Here is a 22,319-nt window from a genome sequence, read left to right as displayed (position 1 = left end):
GTGTGTAGCGAGTAACTTTTATGTATTGGTCTTCAAAATATCATGACTTATTGCAGGATATTGATTATGAATTTGGATACCTGAAAGCGGTATTTTGACACTCAACCAACAATAAAAAATTCAAACAGGAAGCAGCAACACTATCATTTTTAATGTATGTTTTATGACTATAAATTGTACTTTTACCATCATTTTTCAACATGATTTTACTTTATCAGGTCAAATGAACCCAACAACTTGCTTTGATTTATTGATTTTGAAGATATTACTGAAATCGTGAAAATATTTTTGTCCTGACAATAAAGAGGAGGACCCTAACAATTATAATATGAGTATGTATTATATCAAAAATAATATCGTCCTGATATACATCAAAATGTCACTGGACCCACAATAATTAAAGTACTCCTAAAGGTTTTTTGCTACAATATGGTGGATTTAGGCAGAGACAAAAGTGTAACTAACCTATGCCAACTTTTATAGTAGGAACCGATCTTACAGCTTTCCGCATTGACCTTATAGATGTGCTCATCGGTTCTTTGGAATAGCCTGCTGCACACAGTTGTTCACTCTGCTGCAACCAGTGTCCACCCTTTCTCTACTCAGGCTGTAGTTGAATACTAAGAAAGGTAAGACTACAAATTCCGTAAATGTATATTCATGTATTAAAGAGTACGTTCTTTCATATTGCATGATTTATTAACGTCTTTTTGTTTAAATCGAATGAGATGAGTTTATATTTTTCCCACTAGAAACCGGAACTATTGGATTAGAGATGGATATAAACTTTAATAGTTATTTAGAAAATAAGTGTTCCTGGTTGGTTGCATTTTATTTACAAAACTTTCAAGATTCGACAAGATAAGCGATATAAATGAGTAGCACGTTTTGTTTTTCAATAGTTTTTATTTTTCGTATGAATGTATTATTCAATATGAATGTTCGACATGATTTGATACAGGCACATGCTGTTTGCAGCAACAACAAAACATTTTTGGAAATGTTACAACATGTATTTTAAATAAATACATTACTATAAACATTATTCAACTTAGAAATTATTATTGTTCAAGATAGTAGTTAACCATTTAACATGCAAATGTATAATATCTAACTACATCCTTTCATGCATTTAAAAGCCCTTATCAGCCCAGTACATCTCTCTCCCCACTAAGTGTAAGCTCTTCTCCTCCTCCCCTCCCTCCCTCCCTCCCTTCCTTCCTTCCTTCCTTCCTTCCTTCCTTTCTCCCTCCCTCCTGTCTTACTTTCCTCTCTCTCTCTCTCTCTCTCTCTCTCGCTCTCCTTTCCTCATTCCCTACCTCCTTGGGTGTGTTGTGGTGTAGCCATGGCTGTCCAGCAGCAGATCACCACTGTAACAACCACCCAGAGCTCAGGGCAATGGAGCACAGGACTGTTTGACTGCTGCTCTGACATGGGCACATGTAAGTCATATCGAGTCACTTCCATAATATGCTCATTTCCACACCCAGATCTAGGTGTATGTTTTATTTTGTAATGTATATTTCTATTATTACATTTTTTTCGATTAATTCAGAGTAGGCATACATATTCATTATACAGTTCAATTGAAAAAAGAAAACTGCAGGCCTACCAGGGGAGGGGTCTGAGCTGTGTTTTCCTGTGCGAATCTAACATTTACTGGAAGGGAAATGGGGGTGGTTGGAGGGTCAAGGAGAACCCGATTGGAGAATTACAAACACAAAGCCAGAGCTAAGTGGGTGACGTCATCAGGAACCATGGAGACCAAGGGGGGCTGCGCTCCAGGAATGTCAATGAATGTTCAGCGTTACAGGGAGGGACAGAGTTTGTTTCATTTAGACATTTTACATGAACATCACCACCCGCCCGGTCATTAAACGCGATACGGCAGCAGATTGGCGAGGGCTGTCATGTTAACAAACATATCCTAAAAACAGGATAGGTAAAAGTAAAATGGACAATATGGAATGGACAATCACAACTGTTGTCCAGGAGTTTCACGCCATTGTCATGATTAGTGGTTTCAAGTTTGTATCTGTCCATTTTTGACAAGCTGATCATAGCAAAACATAAAAAAACGCTGCATTTCCCGCTGTGTAAATACATTGCAAATAGGCTCCTGCTAAAGTTGTGTAGCTGATATTCACAGCTTAAATGACCAAATTGATTAGTCACTGGAATCAGGACTAATAAAGCCAACGCAATGGCAGGTTTTACAAACTGTGGGCCTACATGACCACGAGCTGATGTCTTAGGGACATGTTTTTTTGGTCCTGTCTGGATGTCGTTTTTGGGGTCTTACAAACGGTAGACTTACCACATAGATGGGAATTCATACAATTCAATTTCAGGCTACATCTCAGTAAGCACGGACTGACACCAACGCCTTGTGGACATCTTTTTCTTATGCAGTTCCGGACCGGCCTTGATTTCCACATCCATGGATATTGGTTTTTGGTCCGGTCTGGACCAAATCTGAAACAATCATAGACGTCTTTGTTTGGTTCAGATTTTGTCCGGTCTGGACCAGCCAAATTGAATTCAGAACCCAATAATTAGCCTGATTTCAACATCCAGAAAATACATATTTTCAATGTCATGGAAAGTTTTTATTTTAAACATACGGAAAATACCTTCTCACCTTTCATTCAGATCCTAAATTGGACCTACCTTCAAGATCTGGAAAATACAGTTGAAGTCAGAAGTTTACATACACCTTAGCCAACTTTTAAACTCAGTTTTTCACCATTCCTGACATGCAATCATAATAAAAATTCCCTGTCTTTGGTCAGTTAGGATCACCACTTTATTTTAAGAATGAGAAATGTCAGAATAAGAGGAGAGAGAATGATTTATTTCAGCTTTTATTTCTTTCATCACATTCCCAGTGGTCAGAAGTTTACATACACTCAATTAGTATTTGGTGGCATTGCTTTTAAATTGTTTAACTTGGGTGAAATGTTTCGGGTAGCCTTCCACAAGCTTCCCACAATAAGTTGGGTGAATTTTGGCCCATTCCTCCTGACAGAGCTGTTGTAACTGAGTCAGATTTGTAGGCCTCCTTGCTCGTACACGCTTTTTCAGTTCTGCTCACAAATTTTCTATAGGATTGAGGTCAGGGCTTTGCAGGGGTGGGACCAAGTCATTGTTTTACAAGTCACAAGTCAGTCTCAAGTCAAGACAGGCAAGTCCGAGTCAAGTCTCAAGTCTTTAACTTTGAGTTTCAAGTCCTAAACAAGTCATAATGTGCTCTTCACCAAATGTAATACCATTTCATTTTTATTACAAGATTAATAGTTAGTATATTACATTTACGCAAATCATGAATGCTTTTAAAAATATCTATATATTTATTATTTTCCAAATAAACTTTATATTTCCATGGAAATACATGGGTAGCCATGAGAAAGAACCCCCCCCCCCCCAATAGTGATCGACTATCGAGGATCGCTATGGGGTGCAATCGGGCGATGTAGGCTTGTACACAATCACCCAACCACAATCGCCCAACCTTGTTTTAGGAACATCAGGCAGGATTTAGGCTTCCAACTGCCTAGCCAGCTGTAGCTCAATCTTGGGTGCAATGATCACGTTCCTGCACTGACTGACATTGACAAATACGCTGATTCGGTGGGCGAGTTCATTAGAACGCGCGTTGAAGATGTTGTTCCCATAGCAACGATTAAAACATTCCCACACCAGAAACCGTGGTTTGATGGCAGCATTCGCGTGAAACTGAAAGCGCGAACCACTGCTTTTAACCAGGGCAAGGTGACCGGAAACATGACAGAATACAAACAGTGTAGCTATTCCCTCCGCAAGGCAATCAAACAAGCTAAGCGTCAGTATAGAGACAAAGTAGAATCTCAATTCAACGGCTCAGACACAAGAGGTATGTGGCAGGGTCTAGAGTCAATCACGGATTACAAAAAGAAAACCAGCCCCGTCACAGACCAGGATGTCTTGCTCCCAGACAGACTAAATCACTTTTTTGCCCGCTTTGAGGACAATACAGTGCCACTGACAAGGCCTGCAACCAAAACATGCGGCCTCTCCTTCACTGCAGCCGAGGTGAGTAAAACATTTAAACGTGTTAACCCTCGCAAGGCTGCAGGCCCAGACGGCATCCCCAGCCGCGCCCTCAGAGCATGCGCAGACCAGCTGGCTGGTGTGTTTACGGACATATTCAATCAATCCCTATCCCAGTCTGCTGTTCCCACATGCTTCAAGAGGGCCACCATTGTTCCTGTTCCAAAGAAAGCTAAGGTAACTGAGCTAAACGACTACCGCCCCGTAGCACTCACTTCCGTCATCATGAAGTGCTTTGAGAGACTAGTCAAGGACCATATCACCTCCACCCTACCTGACACCCTAGACCCACTCCAATTTGCTTACCGCCCAAATAGGTCCACAGACGATGCAATCTCAACCACACTGCACACTGCCCTAACCCATCTGGACAAGAGGAATACCTATGTGAGAATGTTGTTCATCGACTACAGCTCGGCATTCAACACCATAGTACCCTCCAAGCTCGTCATCAAGCTCGAGACGCTGGGTCTCGACCCCGCCCTGTGTAACTGGGTACTGGACTTCCTGACGGGCCGCCCCCAGGTGGTGAGGGTAGGCAACGACATCTCCACCCCGCTGATCCTCAACACTGGGGCCCCACAAGGGTGCGTCCTGAGCCCTCTCCTGTACTCCCTGTTCACCCACGACTGCGTGGCCATGCACGCCTCCAACTCAATCATCAAGTTTGCGGACGACACAACAGTGGTAGGCTTGATTACCAACAACGACGAGACGGCCTACAGGGAGGAGGTGAGGGCCCTCGGAGTGTGGTGTCAGGAAAATAACCTCGCACTCAACGTCAACAAAACTAAGGAGATGATTGTGGACTTCAGGAAACAGCAGAGGGAACACCCCCCTATCCACATCGATGGAACAGTAGTGGAGAGGGTAGCAAGTTTTAAGTTCTTCGGGATACACATCACAGACAAACTGATTTGGTCCACCCACACAGACAGCATCGTGAAGAAGGCGCAGCAGCGCCTCTTCAACCTCAGGAGGCTGAAGAAATTCGGCTTGTCACCAAAATCACTCACAAACTTCTACAGATGCACAATCGAGAGCATCCTGGCGGGCTGTATCACCACCTGGTAAGGCTCTCCAGAGGGTAGTGAGGTCTGCACAACGCATCACCGGGGGCAAACTACCTGCCCTCCAGGACACCTACACCACCCGATGTTACAGGAAGGCCATAAAGATCATCAAGGACAACAACCACCCGAGCCACTGCCTATTCACCCCGCTATCATCCAGAAGGCGAGGTCAGTACAGGTGCATCAAAGCTGGGACCGAGAGACTGAAAAACAGCTTCTATCTCAAGGCCATCAGACTGTTAAACAGCCACCACTAACATTGAGTGGCTGCTGCCAACACACTGACTCAACTCCAGCCACTTTAATAATGGGAATTGATGGGAAATGATGTAAAATATATCACTAGCCACTTTAAACAATGCTACCTAATATAATGTTTACATACCCTACATTATTCATCTCATATGTATATGTATATACTGTACTCTATATCATCTACTGCATCTTTATGTAATACATGTATCACTAGCCACTTTAACTATGCCACTTTGTTTACATACTCATCTCATATGTATATACTGTACTCGATACCATCTACTGTATCTTGCCTATGCCGCTCTGTACCATCACTCATTCATATATCTTTATGTACATATTCTTTATCCCCCTACACTTGTGGGTATAAGACAGTAGTTTTGGAATTGTTAGTTAGATTACTTGTTGGTTATTACTGCATTGTCGGAACTAGAAGCACAAGCATTTCACTACACTTGCATTAACATCTGCTAACCATGTGTATGTGACAAATAAAATTTGATTTGATTTGACTGTGTGGAGGCTCATTTATTTAACATTACGCTAGCCTACATGATACACTAGTAAAGTAATAAAATATATAGCTGTCGGCTATATTAGCAATGACTTACCGTTCTTTGTGCAGCTTCAAATGTCAAACAACGTTGGAAATTGTTGTGCCTCCGTCTGTAATATTCTTCCCGCATGTTTTGCAAGTTGCAATCTGTTTTTGTTGATATAGAGTCGTCTTTATAACCGAAAATAATAATTTTAGGTATCATCTTTCCGAGGGCTCCATCTCTAAATTCACCCGCCAACATTCCTCTGCACTGCCACATACAACTTTTTCTCACCTGGCACAATTTGATTGGCTGATGTCCGATTCAAACTGTAATCAGTTAAATGAAGAGCTGCACACTTTCTTTAATAGCATTATATTTAATATTTGGGCTTGGGGAGGGTATCAAGTCAGGTCGAGTCATAAGGCTCAAGTCCAAATCAAGTCACGAGTCATTGGTGTTAAAGTCAAGTTGAGTTGCAAGTCATCATATTTGTGACTTGAGTCTGACTCGAGTCCAAGTCATGTGACTCAAGTCCACACCTCTGGGGCTTTGTGATGGCCACTCCTATACCTTGACTTTGTTGTCCTTATGCCATTTTGCCACAACATTGGAAGTAAGCTTGGGGTCATTGTCCATTTGGAAGACCCATTTGCAACCAAGCTTTAACTGATGTCTTGAGATGTTGCTTCAATATATCCACATAATTTTCCTCCCTCATGATGCCATCTATTTTGTAAAGTGCTCAAGTCACTCCTGCAGCAAAGCACCCCCACAACATGATGCCGTGCTTCACGGTTGGGATGGTGTTCTTCGGGTTGCAAGCCTCCCCCTTTTTCCTCCAAACATAACGATGGTCATTATGGCCCAACAGTTCTATTTTTGTTACATCAGACCATCAGACGGCTCCAAAAAGTACGATCTTTGTCCCCAAGTGCAGTTACAAACCGTAGTCCTGGTGAGTTACACCAGGAATTCACAATCCCTCCATCAGTGCTCAGACTGTCCGCAATAGGCTGAGAGAGGCTGGACTGAGGCCTTGTAGGCCTGTTGTTAGGCAGGTCCTCACCAGACATCACCGGCAACAACGTCACCTATGGGCACAAACCCACCGTCACTGGACCAGACAGGACTGGCAAAGAGTGCTCTTCACTGACGAGTCGCGGTTTTGTCTAACCAGGGGTGATGGTCAGATTCACGTTTATCGTTGAAGGAATGAGCGTTACACCGAGGACTGTACTCTGGAGCGGGATCGATTTGGAGGTGGATGGTCATGGTCATGGAGAGGTGTGTCACAGCATCATCAGACTAAGCTTGCTGTCATTGTAGGCAATCTCAATGCTGTGCGTTACAGGGAAGACATCCTCCTCCCTCATGTGGTACCCTTCCTGCAGGCTCATCCTGACATGACCCTCCAGCATGACAATGCCACCAGCAATACTGCTCATTCTGTGCATGATTTCCTGTCATGTCAGTGTTCTGCCGTGGCCAGCGAAGAGCTCGAATCTCAATCCCATTGAGCACGTCTGGGACCTGTTGGATTGGAGGGTGAGGGCTAGGGCCATTCCCCCCAGAAATGTCCGGGAACTTGCAGGTGCCTTGGTGGAAGAGTGGGGTAACATCTCACAGCAAGAACTGGCAAATCTGGTGCAGTCCATGAAGAGGAGATGCACTGCAGTACTTAATGCAGCTGGTGGTCACACCAGATACTGACTCTTACTTTTGATTTTTGACCCCCCCCCCTTTGTTCAGGGACACATTATTCAATTTTTGTTAGTCACATGTCTGTGGAACTTGTTCAGTTTATGTCTCAGTTGATGAATCTTGTTATGTTCATACAAATATTTACACATGTTAAGTTTGCTGAAAATAAACGCAGTTGACAGTGACAGGACGTTTAGATGTAATTGCTAAAATATACTTAAGTATCAAATGTAAAAGGAAAAAGTAGAAATCATTTCAAATTCCTTATATTAAGCAAACCTGACGGCACCATTTTCTTGTTTTATATTTCTTTCAGGATAGCCAGGGGCACACTCCACACTCAGACATAATTTACAAACTAAGCACGTGTGTTAGGTTAGTCCGCCAGATCAGAGGCAGTAGGGATGACCAGGGATGTTCTCTTGATAAGTGCGTGAAATTGGGCAATTTCCATGTCCTCCTATGCATTCAAAACGTACTTTTTGGTGTCAGGGAAATTGTATGGAGTAAAGATTTTTACTTTAGTACTTTACACTGCTGCAACCGACTAATGAATATACAATAATTGTAAGGCAGGGATGGCATCAAATGATTTCAGTTCTCTCCTGTTCACTGTCGCTGTTCATCAGGGCCGCAATAGACGATACCAATATATGCGCCCCAAGCAAAACTAGAATAGTCCCAGTAAGCAAAATTATGTTGAAAATACATCTAAAATACATACAGTTGAAGTCGGAAGATTACATTCGCTTAGGTTGGAGTCATCAACCACTCCACACATTTCTTGTGAACAAACTATAGTTTTGGCAAGTCGGTAAGACAATCTACCTTCAAACTCAGTGCCTCATTGCTTGACATCATGGGAAGGGGCAGTTGTCATTGCCATCCTGTACCTGTCCCGCAGGTGTGATGTTCGGATTTACAGATCCTGTGCAGGTGTTGTTATACGTGGTCTGCCACTGTGAGGACGATCAGCTGTCCATCCTGTCTCCCTGTAGCGCTGTCTTAGGCGTCTCACAGTACAGACATTGCAATGTATTGCCATGGCCACATCTGCAGTCCTCATGCCTCCTTGCAGCATGCCTAAGGCACATTCACGCAGATGAGCAGGGACCCTGGGCATCTTTCTTCTGGTGTTTTTCAGAGTCATTAGAAAGGCCTCTTTAGTGTCCTAAGTTTTCATAACTGTGACCTTAATTGCCTACCATTTGTAAGCTGTTAATGACCGTTCCACAGGTGCATGTTCATTAATTGCGCGTGGTTCATTGAACAAGCATGAGAAACAGTGTTTAAACCCTTTACAATGAAGATCTGTGAAGTTATTTGTATTTTTACGAATTATCTTTGAAAGACAGGGTCCTGAAAAAGTGATGTTTCTTTTTTTGCTGAGTTTACTTTTGATAATTAAGTATATTTAAAACCAAATACTTTTAGACTTTTACTGAGGTAGTTTATTTTACTGGGTGACTCACTTTTACTTGAGTCATTTTCTATTAAGGAATCTTTACTTTATAAGTATGAAAATGTGGTACCTTTCCCACCACTGGTCGGTTGATGGTTGATGGTTTTCCATTATTGATCTGTAGTTGTTGAGAGCTCTCTAGAGAGCTGGAGAGCGAAGAAGAGAGGGAGAGTTGAGATCTGACTCACTCTGTCTCAACCATACCAGGCACTTAGTGGTGGGACTGAGGGAAAGAGGGAGAGGCTGAGTGGGAGGAAGTGGGAGAAACGAGAGAAGAAATTATGATGAGGTAATATACAGTGCCTTGCGAAAGTATTCGGCCCCCTTGAACTTTGCGACCTTAAGCCACACATCAGGCTTCAAACATAAAGATATAAAACTGTATTTTTTTGTGACGAATCAACAACAAGTGGGACACAATCATGAAGTGTTTTATTGGATATTTCAAACTTTTTTAACAAATCAAAAACTGAAAAATTGGGCGTGCAAAATTATTCAGCCCCCTTAAGTTAATACTTTGTAGCGCCACCTTTTGCTGTGATTACAGCTGTAAGTCGCTTGGGGTATGTCTTTATCAGTTTTGCACATCGAGAGACTGAAACGTTTTCCCATTCCTCCTTGCAAAACAGCTCGAGCTCAGTGAGGTTGGATGGAGAGCATTTGTGAACAGCAGTTTTCAGTTCTTTCCACAGATTCTCGATTGGATTCAGGTCTGGACTTTGACTTGGCCATTCTAACACCTGGATATGTTTATTTTTGAACCATTCCATTGTAGATTTTGCTTTATGTTTTGGATCATTGTCTTGTTGGAAGACAAATCTCCGTCCCAGTCTCAGGTCTTTTGCAGACTCCATCAGGTTTTCCTCCAGAATGGTCCTGTATTTGGCTCCATCCATCTTCCCATCAATTTTAACCATCTTCCCTGTCCCTGCTGAAGAAAAGCAGGCCCAAACCATGATGCTGCCACCACCATGTTTGACAGTGGGGATGGTGTATTCAGGGTGATGAGCTGTGTTGCTTTTACGCCAAACATAACGTTTTGCATTGTTGCCAAAAAGTTCAATTTTGGTTTCATCTGACCAGAGCACCATCTTCCACATGTTTGGTGTGTCTCCCAGGTGGCTTGTGGCAAACTTTAAACGACACTTTTTATGGATATCTTTAAGAAATGGCTTTCTTCTTGCCACTTTTCCATAAAGGCCAGATTTGTGCAATATACGACTGATTGTTGTCCTATGGACAGAGTCTCCCACCTCAGCTGTAGATCTCTGCAGTTCATCCAGAGTGATCATGGGCCTCTTGGCTGCATCTCTGATCAGTCTTCTCCTTGTATGAGCTGAAAGTTTAGAGGGACGGCCAGGTCTTGGTAGATTTGCAGTGGTCTGATACTCCTTCCATTTCAATATTATCGCTTGCACAGTGCTCCTTGGGATGTTTAAAGCTTGGGAAATATTTTTGTATCCAAATCCGGCTTTAAACTTCTTCACAACAGTATCTCGGACCTGCCTGGTGTGTTCCTTGTTCTTCATGATGCTCTCTGCGCTTTTAACGGACCTCTGAGACTATCACAGTGCAGGTGCATTTATACGGAGACTTGATTACACACAGGTGGATTGTATTTATCATCCTTAGTCATTTAGGTCAACATTGGATCATTCAGAGATCCTCACTGAACTTCTGGAGAGAGTTTGCTGCACTGAAAGTAAAGTAAATTTTGCACGCCCAATTTTTCAGTTTTTGATTTGTTAAAAAAGTTTGAAATATCCAATAAATGTCGTTCCACTTCATGATTGTGTCCCACTTGTTGTTGATTCTTCACAAAAAAATACCGTTTTATATCTTTATGTTTGAAGCCTGAAATGTGGCAAAAGGTCGCAAAGTTCAAGGGGGCCGAATACTTTCGCAAGGCACTGTATACACTTGAAGTCAGAAGTTTACATACACCTTAGCCAAATACATTTCAACTCAGTTTTTCACAATTCCTGACATTTAATCCTAGTAACAATTCCCTGTTTTAGGTTAAAAAGGATCTCCATGTTATTTTAAGAATGTGAAATGTCAGAATAATAGTAGAGAGAATGATTTATTTCAGCTTTTATTTCTTTCATCACATTCCCAGTGGGTCAGAAGTTTACATATACTCAATTAGTATTTGGTAGCATTGCTTTTAAATTGCTTAATTTGGGTCAAACGTTTCGGGTAGCCTTCCACAAGCTTCCCACAATAAGTTGTGTGAATTTTGGCCCATTCCTCCTGACAGAGCTGTTGTAACTGAGTCAAGTTTGTAGGCCTTGTTGTTCGCACACGCTTTTTCAGTTCTGCCCACAATATTTCTATAGGGTTGAGGTCAGGGCTTTGTGATGGCTACTCCAATAACTTGACTTTGTTGCCATTTTGCCACAACTTTGGAAGTACAGTGGGGCAAAAAAGTATTTAGTCAGCCACCAATTGTGCAAGTTCCCACACTTAAAAATATGAGAGAGGCCTGTAATTTTCATCATAGGTACACTTCAACTATGACAGACAAAATGAGAAAAAAAATCAAGAAAATCACATTTTAGGATTTTTAATAAATGTATTTGCAAATTATGGTGGAAAATAAGTATTGACTAAATACTTTTTTGCCCCACTGTATGCTTGGGGTCATTGTCTATTTGGAAGACCCATTTGTGACCAAGCTTTAACTTCCTGACTGATGTCTTGAGATGTTGCTTCAATATATCCACAGAATTTTCCTGCCTCACGATGCCATCTATTTTGTGAAGTGCACCAGTCCCTCTTGCAGCAAAGCACCTCCACAACATGATGCTGCCACCCCCGTGCTTCACGGTTGGGATGGAGTTCTTCGGCTTGCAAGCCTCTCCCTTTTTCCTCCAAACAAAACAATGGTCATTATGGCCGAACAGTTCTATTTTTGTTTCATCAGACCAGAGGACATTTCTCCAGAAAGTACGATCTTTGTCCACAAGTGCAGTTGCAAACCGTAGTCTGGCTTTTTTATGGCGGTTTTGGAGCAATGGCTTCTTCCTTGCTGATCGGCCTTCCAGGTTATGTCGATACAGGACTCATTTTACTGTGGATATAGATAGTTTTGTACCGGTTTCCTCCAGCGTCTTCACAAGGTCCTTTGCTGTTGTTCTGAGATTGATTTGCACTTTTCGCACCAAAGTACATTAATCTCTAAGGGACAGAACGAGTCTCCATCCTGATTGGTATGACGGCTGCGTTGTCCCATGGTGTTTATACTTGTGTACTATTGTTTGTACAGATAAAGTGGTACCTTCAGGCATTTGGAAATTGCTCCCATGGATGAACCAGACTTGTGGAGGTCTAAAAAAACTATTCTGAGGTCTTGGCTGATTTCTTTTGAAGGTGGGCCTTGAAATACATCTACAGGTACACCTCCAATTGACTCAAATGATGTCAATTAGCCAATCAGAAGCTTCTAAAGCCATGACATCATTTTCTGGAATTTTCCAAGCTGTTCAAAGGCACAGTCAATTTAGTGTATGTAAACATCTGTCCCACTGAAATTGTGATACAGTGAGTTATAAGTGAAATAATCTGTCTGTAAACAATTGTTGGAAAAATGACTTGTGTCATGCACAAAGTAGATGTCCTAACCGACTTGCCAAAACGATAGTTTGTTAACAAGTAATTTGTGGAGTGGTTGAAAACAAGTTTTATTGACTTCAACCTAAGTGTATGTAAACTTCCGACTCCAACTGTATGTGTTGAAAATGAGTTTATTGACATACATTTTTGTATTGTTTTTCCTCTATTTTCACTCGGAACAAAAGTTTGTTATGTCACATTGTAATCTACTGCATATGAATCATCAAGTATTACGTACTTATTACATAATACTCTGATTACCTTGAATTGTCCCCCCCCCTCTCCAGGTTGCTGTGCCACTTGGTGCTTCCCCTGTTTTCAGTGTCAGACGGCCTCCCACTACGGCTGGTGTGCCTGTATGCCCCTGCTGGACCCATGTGCCTTTATGGCTGTCTCCTGCTGCATGCGCTCCTCCATGAGAGAACGCTATGGCATCCAGGTACAGTACGAGCCCTGGGAGATGGCAGGGTGGGTGGGTGGGGAAAGTGGGTGGGATGGGTTGGGAAAGAGGGTAGACGGAGGCGGGGAAGCGGGGAGGGGAGGTGAGTGTGGACAGAGGGTGCAGGGGCAGGTGGGGGTGGTACCCACAGCACCTCTCATTTACCCTTCTGAGGGGAAATGGTGTTGGAAACTATCAGGCGTTTGAGGTGTTAAGAAATATCATTGGTGTGCTTGGAAATGTTGTTGTTCTTAGTGTTGATTCCCCTTTAAATATAACGCTAAATATGGAATTAACTACAACCGTATCTCTCTTCTTCTTCCTCTGAACCTTTCTATTCTTCTCTCCACCTCTATCCGTATCCTCCTTTTAACTCTGTCCTCTATCCGTATCCTCCTTTTAACTCTGTCCTCTATCCGTATCCTCCTTTTAACTCTGTCCTCTATCCGTATCCTCCTTTTAACTCTGTCCTCTATCCGTATCCTCCTTTTAACTCTGTCCTCTATCCGTATCCTCCTTTTAACTCTGTCCTCTTGACGTGTCCTTGTCCTCTGCTTTCATTTTCTATCCATCTCTCCTTCTTTCTTCCCCCTCTCAGGGTTCGACCTGCGTGGACGTCGGGTTGGTGTGTTGCTGCTACGCTTGTGCCTGGTGCCAGATGGCTCGTGAGGTTAAAACACGGACCACATCAGGCATGCAGCAGGTTCACATGGTCACCCAACAGCTTCATGTGGCTTAGGACCCAGAAAAGAGAGTGGTAAACTAGATGGCCAAGCAAGAAGTGCAATTTCACCAGAAATGTTGAGCAAGTGCTTTGACTTTTAGTTCCTTATCTTGCGTGACAGTTAACATGGGGGCATACTGTTTGCATTTTATAGTTTGAAAAAGAACACACTTCCGTAATTTTGCTATCATGGCTGAATAGTGACGTCCATGAATGAGGGCCATGCATATAATACCACTCCAATCTATAGCAACCATACTGTGTGTTGAATGTACTGTATACTTCAGATGTGTCTTTAGGAGAGAAATGCTATACCATCATTAATGTCTTAATAACCATTGAATGTTCATGTCAGGCTTAAAACATTTTCAACAGCTTACCATGTACTTGCCCTTCTTGTGCACTTGTCTTTTCTTCCTAGTCCTGACTTTGCTGAACGCTGCTCCATCAAGGAAAGGTTTGCTTAAAATGACTGTGATATGTGGTTGTCTTACCTAGCTACCGTAAGATTAATGATATGTGGTTGTCTTACCTAGCTACCGTAAGATTAATGATATGTGGCTGTCTTATCTAGCTACCTTAAGATTAATGATATGTGCTTGTCTTACCTAGCTACTTTAAGATTAATGATATGTGGTTGTCTTACCTAGCTACCGTAAGATTAATGATATGTGCTTGTCTTACCTAGCTACCTTAAGATTAATGATATGTGGTTGTCTTACCTAGCTACCTTAAGATTAATGATATGTGCTTGTCTTACCTAGGTACCTTAAGATTAATGATATGTGGTTGTCTTACCTAGCTACCTTAATATTAATGCTCTGGATATGTGTGCCTGCCAAATGACTAAATGTGTAACCCGTGATTCAAATGCCAACCACATTTCAGTTGAGTGTTCTTATGTTTCTTATGTGCTCCTAATCTCAGCTTGTTACTTGTATAAAATACACCTGGGAGCCAGAAATCTTTCTGATTGAGAGGGGGTCAAATACTTATTTCCCTCATTAAAATGCAAATCAATTTAAAACATTTTTGACATGTGTTTTTCTGGATTTTTTTTGTCGTTATTCTGTCTCTCACTGTTCAAATAAACCTACCATTAAAGTTATAGACGGATCATTTCTTTGTCAGTGGGCAAACGTACAAAATCAGCAGGGGATCAAATACTTTTTTCCCTCACTGTATCACAATCTCAAGGCATATGAATTAACAGGTTATAGAGCAAACAAACAATTATCACAACACTTCCCCAGTGAACATACCCACGCACCGCTACTGCATGTGACTTGACTCCAAAGAGGCCAAAGTGTGAACCATTCATTTAGCATACAGCAGGCTATCGTAAATACTTAACTACTTCCCTTTACTGAAAAGGTCAAGGTGCAAGGAGGAAGTGAATGTGCAGTTAATTGGATCTCTGTGAGAATGTAAGAATGGAAAATATTTGCAGACAAACAATTGATTTCAAAGGTTTCAATCAAGACAAAACTGTGTTTCTCATTTATTTTTGCTCTCTCCATCCATTATGTTGGAAGTGCAACGCTGGGACAGTAGAGAGCTGGACACACGCACGCACGCACACACACACACACACACACCGTACAAGCATTTCGCTACACCCAAAATAACACCTGTTAAATATGTGTATGTGACCAATAACATTTGATTTGTGCATACAACAGTAGTACAAATAGGTAACACACTCACTCCTGATTGTTGGGTGTCAGCTTGGCTCACTCCTACCTGTTGGGTGTCAGCTTGGCTCACTCCTAATTGCTGGGTGTCAGCTTGGCTCACTCCTGATTGTTGGGTGTCAGCTTGGCTCACTCCTGATTGTTGGGTGACAGCTTGGCTCACTCCTACCTGCTGAGTGTCAGCTTGGCTCACTCCTACCTGTTGGGTGTCAGCTTGGCTCACTCCTAACTGTTGGGTGTCAGCTTGGCTCACTCCTAATTGCTGGGTGTCAGCTTGGCTCACTCCTACATGTTGGGTGTCAGCTTGGCTCACTCCTAATTGCTGGGTGTCAGCTTGGCTCACTCCTACCTGTTGGGTGTCAGCTTGGCTCACTCCTACATGTTGGGTGTCAGCTTGGCTCACTCCTACCTGTTGGGTGTCAGCGTGGCTCACTCCTAATTGCTGGGTGTCAGCTTGGCTCACTCCTACCTGTTGGGTGTCAGCTTGGCTCACTCCTACATGTTGGGTGTCAGCTTGGCTCACTCCTACCTGTTGGGTGTCAGCGTGGCTCATTCCTACCTGTTGGGTGTCAGCTTGGCTCACTCCTACCTGTTGGGTGTCAGCTTGGCTCACTCCTACCTGTTGGGTGTCAGCTTGGCTCACTCCTACCTGTTGGGTGTCAGCTTGGCTCACTCCTACCTGTTGGGTGTCAGCTTGGCTCACTCCTACCTGTTGGGTGTCAGCTTGGTTCACTGCTACTTGTTGAGTGTCAGCTTGGTATATCTTACCACACAAACCTCGCTCCAGTCCCATTTTTTTGTTTGTTTTCATCGTCATATTCAGCAATCACCATTTCATTTGGTTGCATAAAGGAGACACTAAAACAACACTAATAAGACTAATAACACTCTTTATTTTTTTTTTTGCTAGCAATAGGAAGGGAACTCCTCTGAAATGGAGATGATGATAATATTGGAAAGGCTGAAATAACAACAGACTAAAAATGTCTGCTGTTTTCTCTCCTCTCTCTTCCTCAGAAGCCTCTCCCACAGGTGACCCCTTTCACCATGACTGTTCTCTTGCTTTCCTTCCCATGCAATTTGCTCTCATCTGTTGCCTCAACTTCTTTTTCTCCCCTCCCCCTTCCTTCAAGCCCATCTGTAAATCATTTCCAACTGGCCATATCTTCAATTGCTCCTTCTCTCTCTTTATCAGTCAGTGACTTTATTCCTAGTTATGTTACCCCTTGTTTCCCTGCATGTTACCCCTTGTATATAGTCAAGTTATCATTACTCATTATGTATCTATTTTTGCTTTTATTATTACGTGTTTTACTTATTATGTATCTATTTTCTTTCACTCTGCATTGTTGGGAAGGGCCCGTAAGTAAGCATTTCACTATTTGTCCACACCTCTTACTTACGAAGCATGTGATGAATAACAATTGATTTGATTTAATCTCAACTGAAATCCAGATCATTTGTTTTTGCTATTTGATGAAGCACAGTGATAACACGTTAACTTGTTGTATAAATATAAAATATCTGACATGATATTCCCAATTGAGCTTTCTTGTGCTTTTAATTGGTTGAAAGCGCAGTGATAACACATTTAGATGACAACTAAACCAAATATCAGACATTGTTTTTCCACTTTAATTTGGTTGTGCTTTCAGATGGTTGAAAGCACAACCAACATTTGAATTTCAGCAAACGTCTCAACCAAATAAGACCCAAGTTTCCATGTTGAAGGGATGTGGTGTACACAGCGGGCAATTTGCTCTTGATCACTAAGGATGGTGTCTGGTTGCAGTCTTCATTTCATGAATCTTTTCTGAGAGAAACCTGGCAAGATGCCAGCACTAGGAACTGAAAGAGGAGTTAGTGGAGAACACACATCTCCAAATGATCATAAATCTGTCAGCATTTTGTTGAGGTTAAAAGTATCAACATTTCCTCTTTTTCTTCTTGTCAGTTCTTGTTCATTGTTTAACCAGACAGAGTTAAAATAGTATTTGTTGTCTTTCAAAAACGTTAGCTGCACTCTAATGAGTTTGCCTGGCATAATATAACCAATGAAATAGTCCCGAAAAGTGCAAAACACTGTCACCTGACACTCCAGACAGGCTCTATCAAACAAAGCATTTGAAAAACATAATAGTACTTGAACCCAATGTCTGGTTTTGCAACCCAGTTCCTCTCTGTCTCTGTCACTCATCTCAAGTTCATACAGACAGTGTTTGATCTCAGAGGGAACCAGTCTCTTCGGTAAACTATGGAACTCCTGCAAGGACAAAAGCCAAAGAAAATACAAAACACTGTCAGAAACGAACAAGACATAAGTATATTATAACGCTGCTTCATCTTAAGCCAGAGGAACAACAAGGGTACTCAAAAGCCAACTAGAAACATTTTCCACTTCCTGTGTCGTGGCTTTGAGCACAACCTCTACGTTCCTTTGCAAATGTAAAAACACAATAGCTTCAAACCAGAAGTAGCGCATTCAAAACAACCCAAACCCTTTGGTTGATTCTATAATGACAAAAGTGGATTCTCTTTATAAGTGCTTTTTACAGGAGATTCATTGAATAACATCGAATGGAGGTAACTTGTGTTGTCCCCCCCAACCCCAAACATCAGTTCTTCAATGTCTGTGTTCTTCAATGTCTGTACCTGCAGGTATGGGGATGGGCTCTCAGTCGAGGTCCCCTTCACATCCTGCCTCTTCTTCTTCTTCTTCTTCTTATTTGTATGTGCATTACCACCACCGACCCTTCTTCCTCCTCCTCATAGATGGACTGGAGGGACTCCTAATCCTCGTCATCCTCAAGGTGTGTGGACTCACTGGTGCTGTCCATCACGTCCTGCCAGTTCTCCTCATAATCTGTCCCTATGCTCTTTTTCCCATCACGGAACTTCCCCTCCCCGCCAGCGGGAAGTGCTTTGTCCTCCAGGGAGAGCCGGCTGCTGTGGTAGCTCCTAGGGTTCAGGGTGGTGTCGCTGGTAGGCTGGAGCTCCACTCTGGAGTGGAAAAGGGAAAGTCAAAGGTAGGTACATTTAATGGGCCAAAACTGGGCTGGAACACAAGCCTGCACACACTTGGAGTTGTTCAGGACTGGAGTTGTCCACCTCGATTTAAGTTTCAAATGACACCCTATTACTTGTATAGTAGTAGACTAATTTTAAGACCAGGGGATCTGTACTGGTCCAAGAGTAGTGCATATGAGGAATAGGATTCAATTGGAGATGGTTTAAAGTTTAAGCCAAGGTGGACAACTTCAACCCTGAAGTGTTGCACTGTGCTGCACAACATATGGGTAACTGGGAAATATTAGCAGAAACGTGACATGGATGTAGGCATACGCCGGGTTGATCCTATTTCACCAGGATTAAGTTTGTTGATATACGCACACATACAACTGACTGGAATAAGATAACACCAGTGGAGCCTGCTGAGGTGAGGACGGCTCATAATATTGGCTGGAACGGAGCAAATGGAATGGCATCAAACACAATTTATTTGATACTATTTCATCCTTTCCGCTCCAGCCATTACCACAAATCTACTGTTTTTTTGTTAAACTTCTAGAAGTGTTTAATCTTGCCAAGCATCAAATGTTATGTATCCCCCCCCCCCCCCACCAACACCCTTCCACAATGCACTACCCTCCTCTGTGGCTCAGTTACATAGTAAATAAGTCTAAAACCAATAGGACCCTGAACAGCTTCTACCCCTAAGCCATAAGACTGACAAATAGTTAGTTAAATAGTTAACCAAATAGGTTTTTCGGACTATCTGCATTGACCCTTTTTGCACAAACTTTTTTGACTCATCACATATGCTGCTGCTACTGTTAATTATCTGTCACTTTATATTCACATACAACTAGGAATAAAGGTACTGTCACGTTCGTTTAAAGATGGATTGGACCGAGGTGCAGCGTGGTAGGCGTACATCTTTCTTTTGATTGATGACACCGAAAAACAACAAATACAAAACGAAACACACAGTTCTGTAGAGCTGGAAAGCAACAGTACAAAAACAAGATCCCACAAACTAAAGGTGGAAAAAAGGCTGCCTATGTATGATCCACAATCAGAGACAACGATAGACAGCTGCCTCTGATTGGGAACCATACCCGGCCAACAAAGAAATAGAAAAACTAGAATGCCCACCCAAATCACACCCCGACCTAACCAAATAGAGAAATAAAAAGCCTCTCTAAGTTCAGGGCGTGACAGTTACAGTATGTTACTAGCCGGCTGCTACCTGAAATTCTACCCTGCACCTTGGAGACTGCTGCACCTTGGAGACTGCTGCCCTATGTACACTAAGTATGTGGATTTGGCTATTTCAGCAACACCTGTTGCCGAAAGGTGTATAAAATCGAGCAAACAGCCATGGACTCTGCATAGACAAACATTGGCAATAGAATGGTCTTGGTGAAGGGCTCAGTGACTGTCAACGTGGCACCGTCATAGGATGCCACCATTCCAATAAGTCAGTTTGTAAAATTTCTGCCCTCATAGAGCTGCCCCGGTCAACTGTAAGTGCTGTTATTGTGAAGTGGAAACGTCTAACTGCGAAGTGATAGGCCACACAGAAGGGTTCTGCTGAGTGCTGAAGCATGTAGAGCATATAAATCATCTGTCCTCGGTTGCAACACTCGCTACCGAGTTCCTAGCGGCCTCTGGAAGTAACGTCAGCACAATAACTATTCCTCAGGATTATGTGCTTCCAACTTTGTGGTAACAGTTTGGGGACGGCCCTTTCCGGGTTCCGCATGACAATGCTCCTGTGCACAAAGCGAGGTCCGTACAGAAATGGTTTGTTGAGATTGGTGTGGAAGAACTTGACTGGCCTGCACAAAGCCCTGACATCAACCCCATCGAACACCTTTGGGATGAATTGGAACGCCGACTGTGAGCCAGGCCTAATCGGCAAACATCAGTGCCCGGCTTCACTAATGCTCTTGTGGCCGAATGGAAGCAAGTCCTGCAGCAATGTTCCAACATCTAGTGGAAAGCCTTTGCAGAAGAGTGGATGGAGGCTGTTATAGGTGGGACCAACTCCATATTAATGCCCATGGTTTTGGCATGAGACATTTGACAAGCAGCTGTCCACCTATTTTTGGCCATGTAATGTACATAGTCATTGAACACTGGTCACATTAATAATGTTTACATTCTGTTTAACCCACTTCATATATACAGTTGAAGTCAGAAGTTGACATACACTTAGGTTGGAGTCAATAAAACTTGTTTTTCAACCACTCCACAAATTACTTGTTTTAACAAACTATAGTTGTCAGTTATGACATCTACTTTGTGCATGACACAAGTAATTTTTCCAACAATTGTTTACAGACAGATTATTTCACTTATAATTCACTGTATCACAATCCCAGTGGGTCAGAAGTTTACATACACCAAGTTGACTGTGTCTTTAAACAGCTTGGAAAATTCCAGAAAATGATGTCATGGCTTTAGAAGCTTCTGATAGGCTAATTGACATTGTTTGAGTCAATTGGAAGTGTACCTGTGGGTGTTTTTCAAGACCCACCTTCAAACTCAGTGCCTCTTTGCTTGACATCATGGGAAAATCAAAAGAAATCAGCCAAGACCTTTGAAAAGAATTGTAGACCTCCACAAGTCTGGTTCATCCTTGGGAGCAATTTCCAAATGCCTGAAGGTACCACTTTCATCTGTACAAACAATAGTACGCAAGTATAAACACCATGGGACCAGGCATCAGTCATACCGCTCAGGAAGGAGACTCGTTCTGTCTCCTAGAGATGAACGTACTTTAGTGTGAAAAGTGAAAATCAATCCCAGAACAGCAGCAAAGGACCTTGTGAAGATGCTGGAGAAAACAGGTACAAAGCTATCTATATCCACAGTAAAAAGAGACCTATCGACATAACCTGAAAGGCCGCTCAGCAAGGAAGAAGCCACTGCTCCAAAACCGCCATAAAAAAGCCAGACTACGGTTTTCAACTGAACATGGGGACAAAGATTGTACTTTTTGGAGAAATGTCCTCTGATCTGATGAAACAAAAATAGAACTGTTTGGCCATAATGACCATCGTTATGGTTGGAGGAAAAAGGGGATGCTTGCAAGCCGAAGAACACCATCCCAAACGTGAAGCACGGAGGTGGCAGCATCATGTTGTGGTGCACTTCACAAAATAGATGGCATCATGAGGAAGGAAAATTTGGTGGATATATTGAAGCAATATCTCAAGACATCAGTCAGGAAGTTAAAGCTTGGTCTCAAATGGGTCTTCCAAATGGACAATGAACCTAAGCACACTTCCAAAGTTGTGGCAAAATGGCTTAAGGACAGCAAAGTCAAGTTATTGGAGTGGCCATCACAAAGCCCTGACCTCAACCCTATAGAAAATATGTGGGCAGAACTGAAAAAGCGTGTACGAGCAAGGAGACCTACATACCTGACTCAGTTACACCAGCTCTGTCAGGAGGAATGGGCCAAAATTCACCCAACTTAGTGTGGGAAGCTTGTGGAAGGCTACCCGAAACGTTTGACCCAAGTAAAACAATTTAAAGGCAGTGCTATCAAATACTAATTGAGTATATGTAAACTTCTGACCCACTGGGAATGTGATGAAAGAAATAAAAGCTGAAATAAATTATTCTCTCTACTATTACTCTGAAATTTCACATTCTTAAAATAAAGTGGTGATCCTAACAAATTTTTACTGAGTTTAAATGTATTTGGCTAAGGA

General features: G+C 42.4%; 1 protein-coding gene and 1 long non-coding RNA gene across 2 annotated transcripts; one reads left to right on the top strand and one right to left on the bottom strand.

Moving 5' to 3' along the window:
* The first annotated feature begins 341 nt into the window (after nt 1-341).
* On the top strand, nt 342-14,079 carry LOC109897016 (cornifelin homolog A). The gene is made up of 4 exons (XM_020491503.2): nt 342-629; nt 1,344-1,442; nt 13,025-13,176; nt 13,775-14,079. The coding sequence occupies exons 2-4, from the start codon at nt 1,346-1,348 to the stop codon at nt 13,913-13,915; spliced, it is 390 nt and encodes a 129-aa protein (XP_020347092.1). The 5' UTR covers nt 342-629; nt 1,344-1,345; the 3' UTR covers nt 13,916-14,079.
* Nucleotides 14,080-16,418: 2,339 nt separating this feature from the next.
* LOC116375225 (uncharacterized) lies at nt 16,419-19,612 on the bottom strand. The gene is made up of 3 exons (XR_004210951.1): nt 19,458-19,612; nt 18,247-18,594; nt 16,419-17,857 (listed from the first exon to the last, which is right to left on the bottom strand). It is a non-coding gene; the product is annotated as an uncharacterized LOC116375225 (long non-coding RNA).
* Nucleotides 19,613-22,319: the final 2,707 nt, after the last annotated feature.

Source organism: Oncorhynchus kisutch, linkage group LG9, assembly GCF_002021735.2.
Source record: "Oncorhynchus kisutch isolate 150728-3 linkage group LG9, Okis_V2, whole genome shotgun sequence".
NCBI classification, from domain to species: domain Eukaryota; kingdom Metazoa; phylum Chordata; class Actinopteri; order Salmoniformes; family Salmonidae; genus Oncorhynchus; species Oncorhynchus kisutch.
Note: the sequence above shows the minus strand (reverse complement) of the source record. Positions and strands in the feature narration are given on the sequence as shown.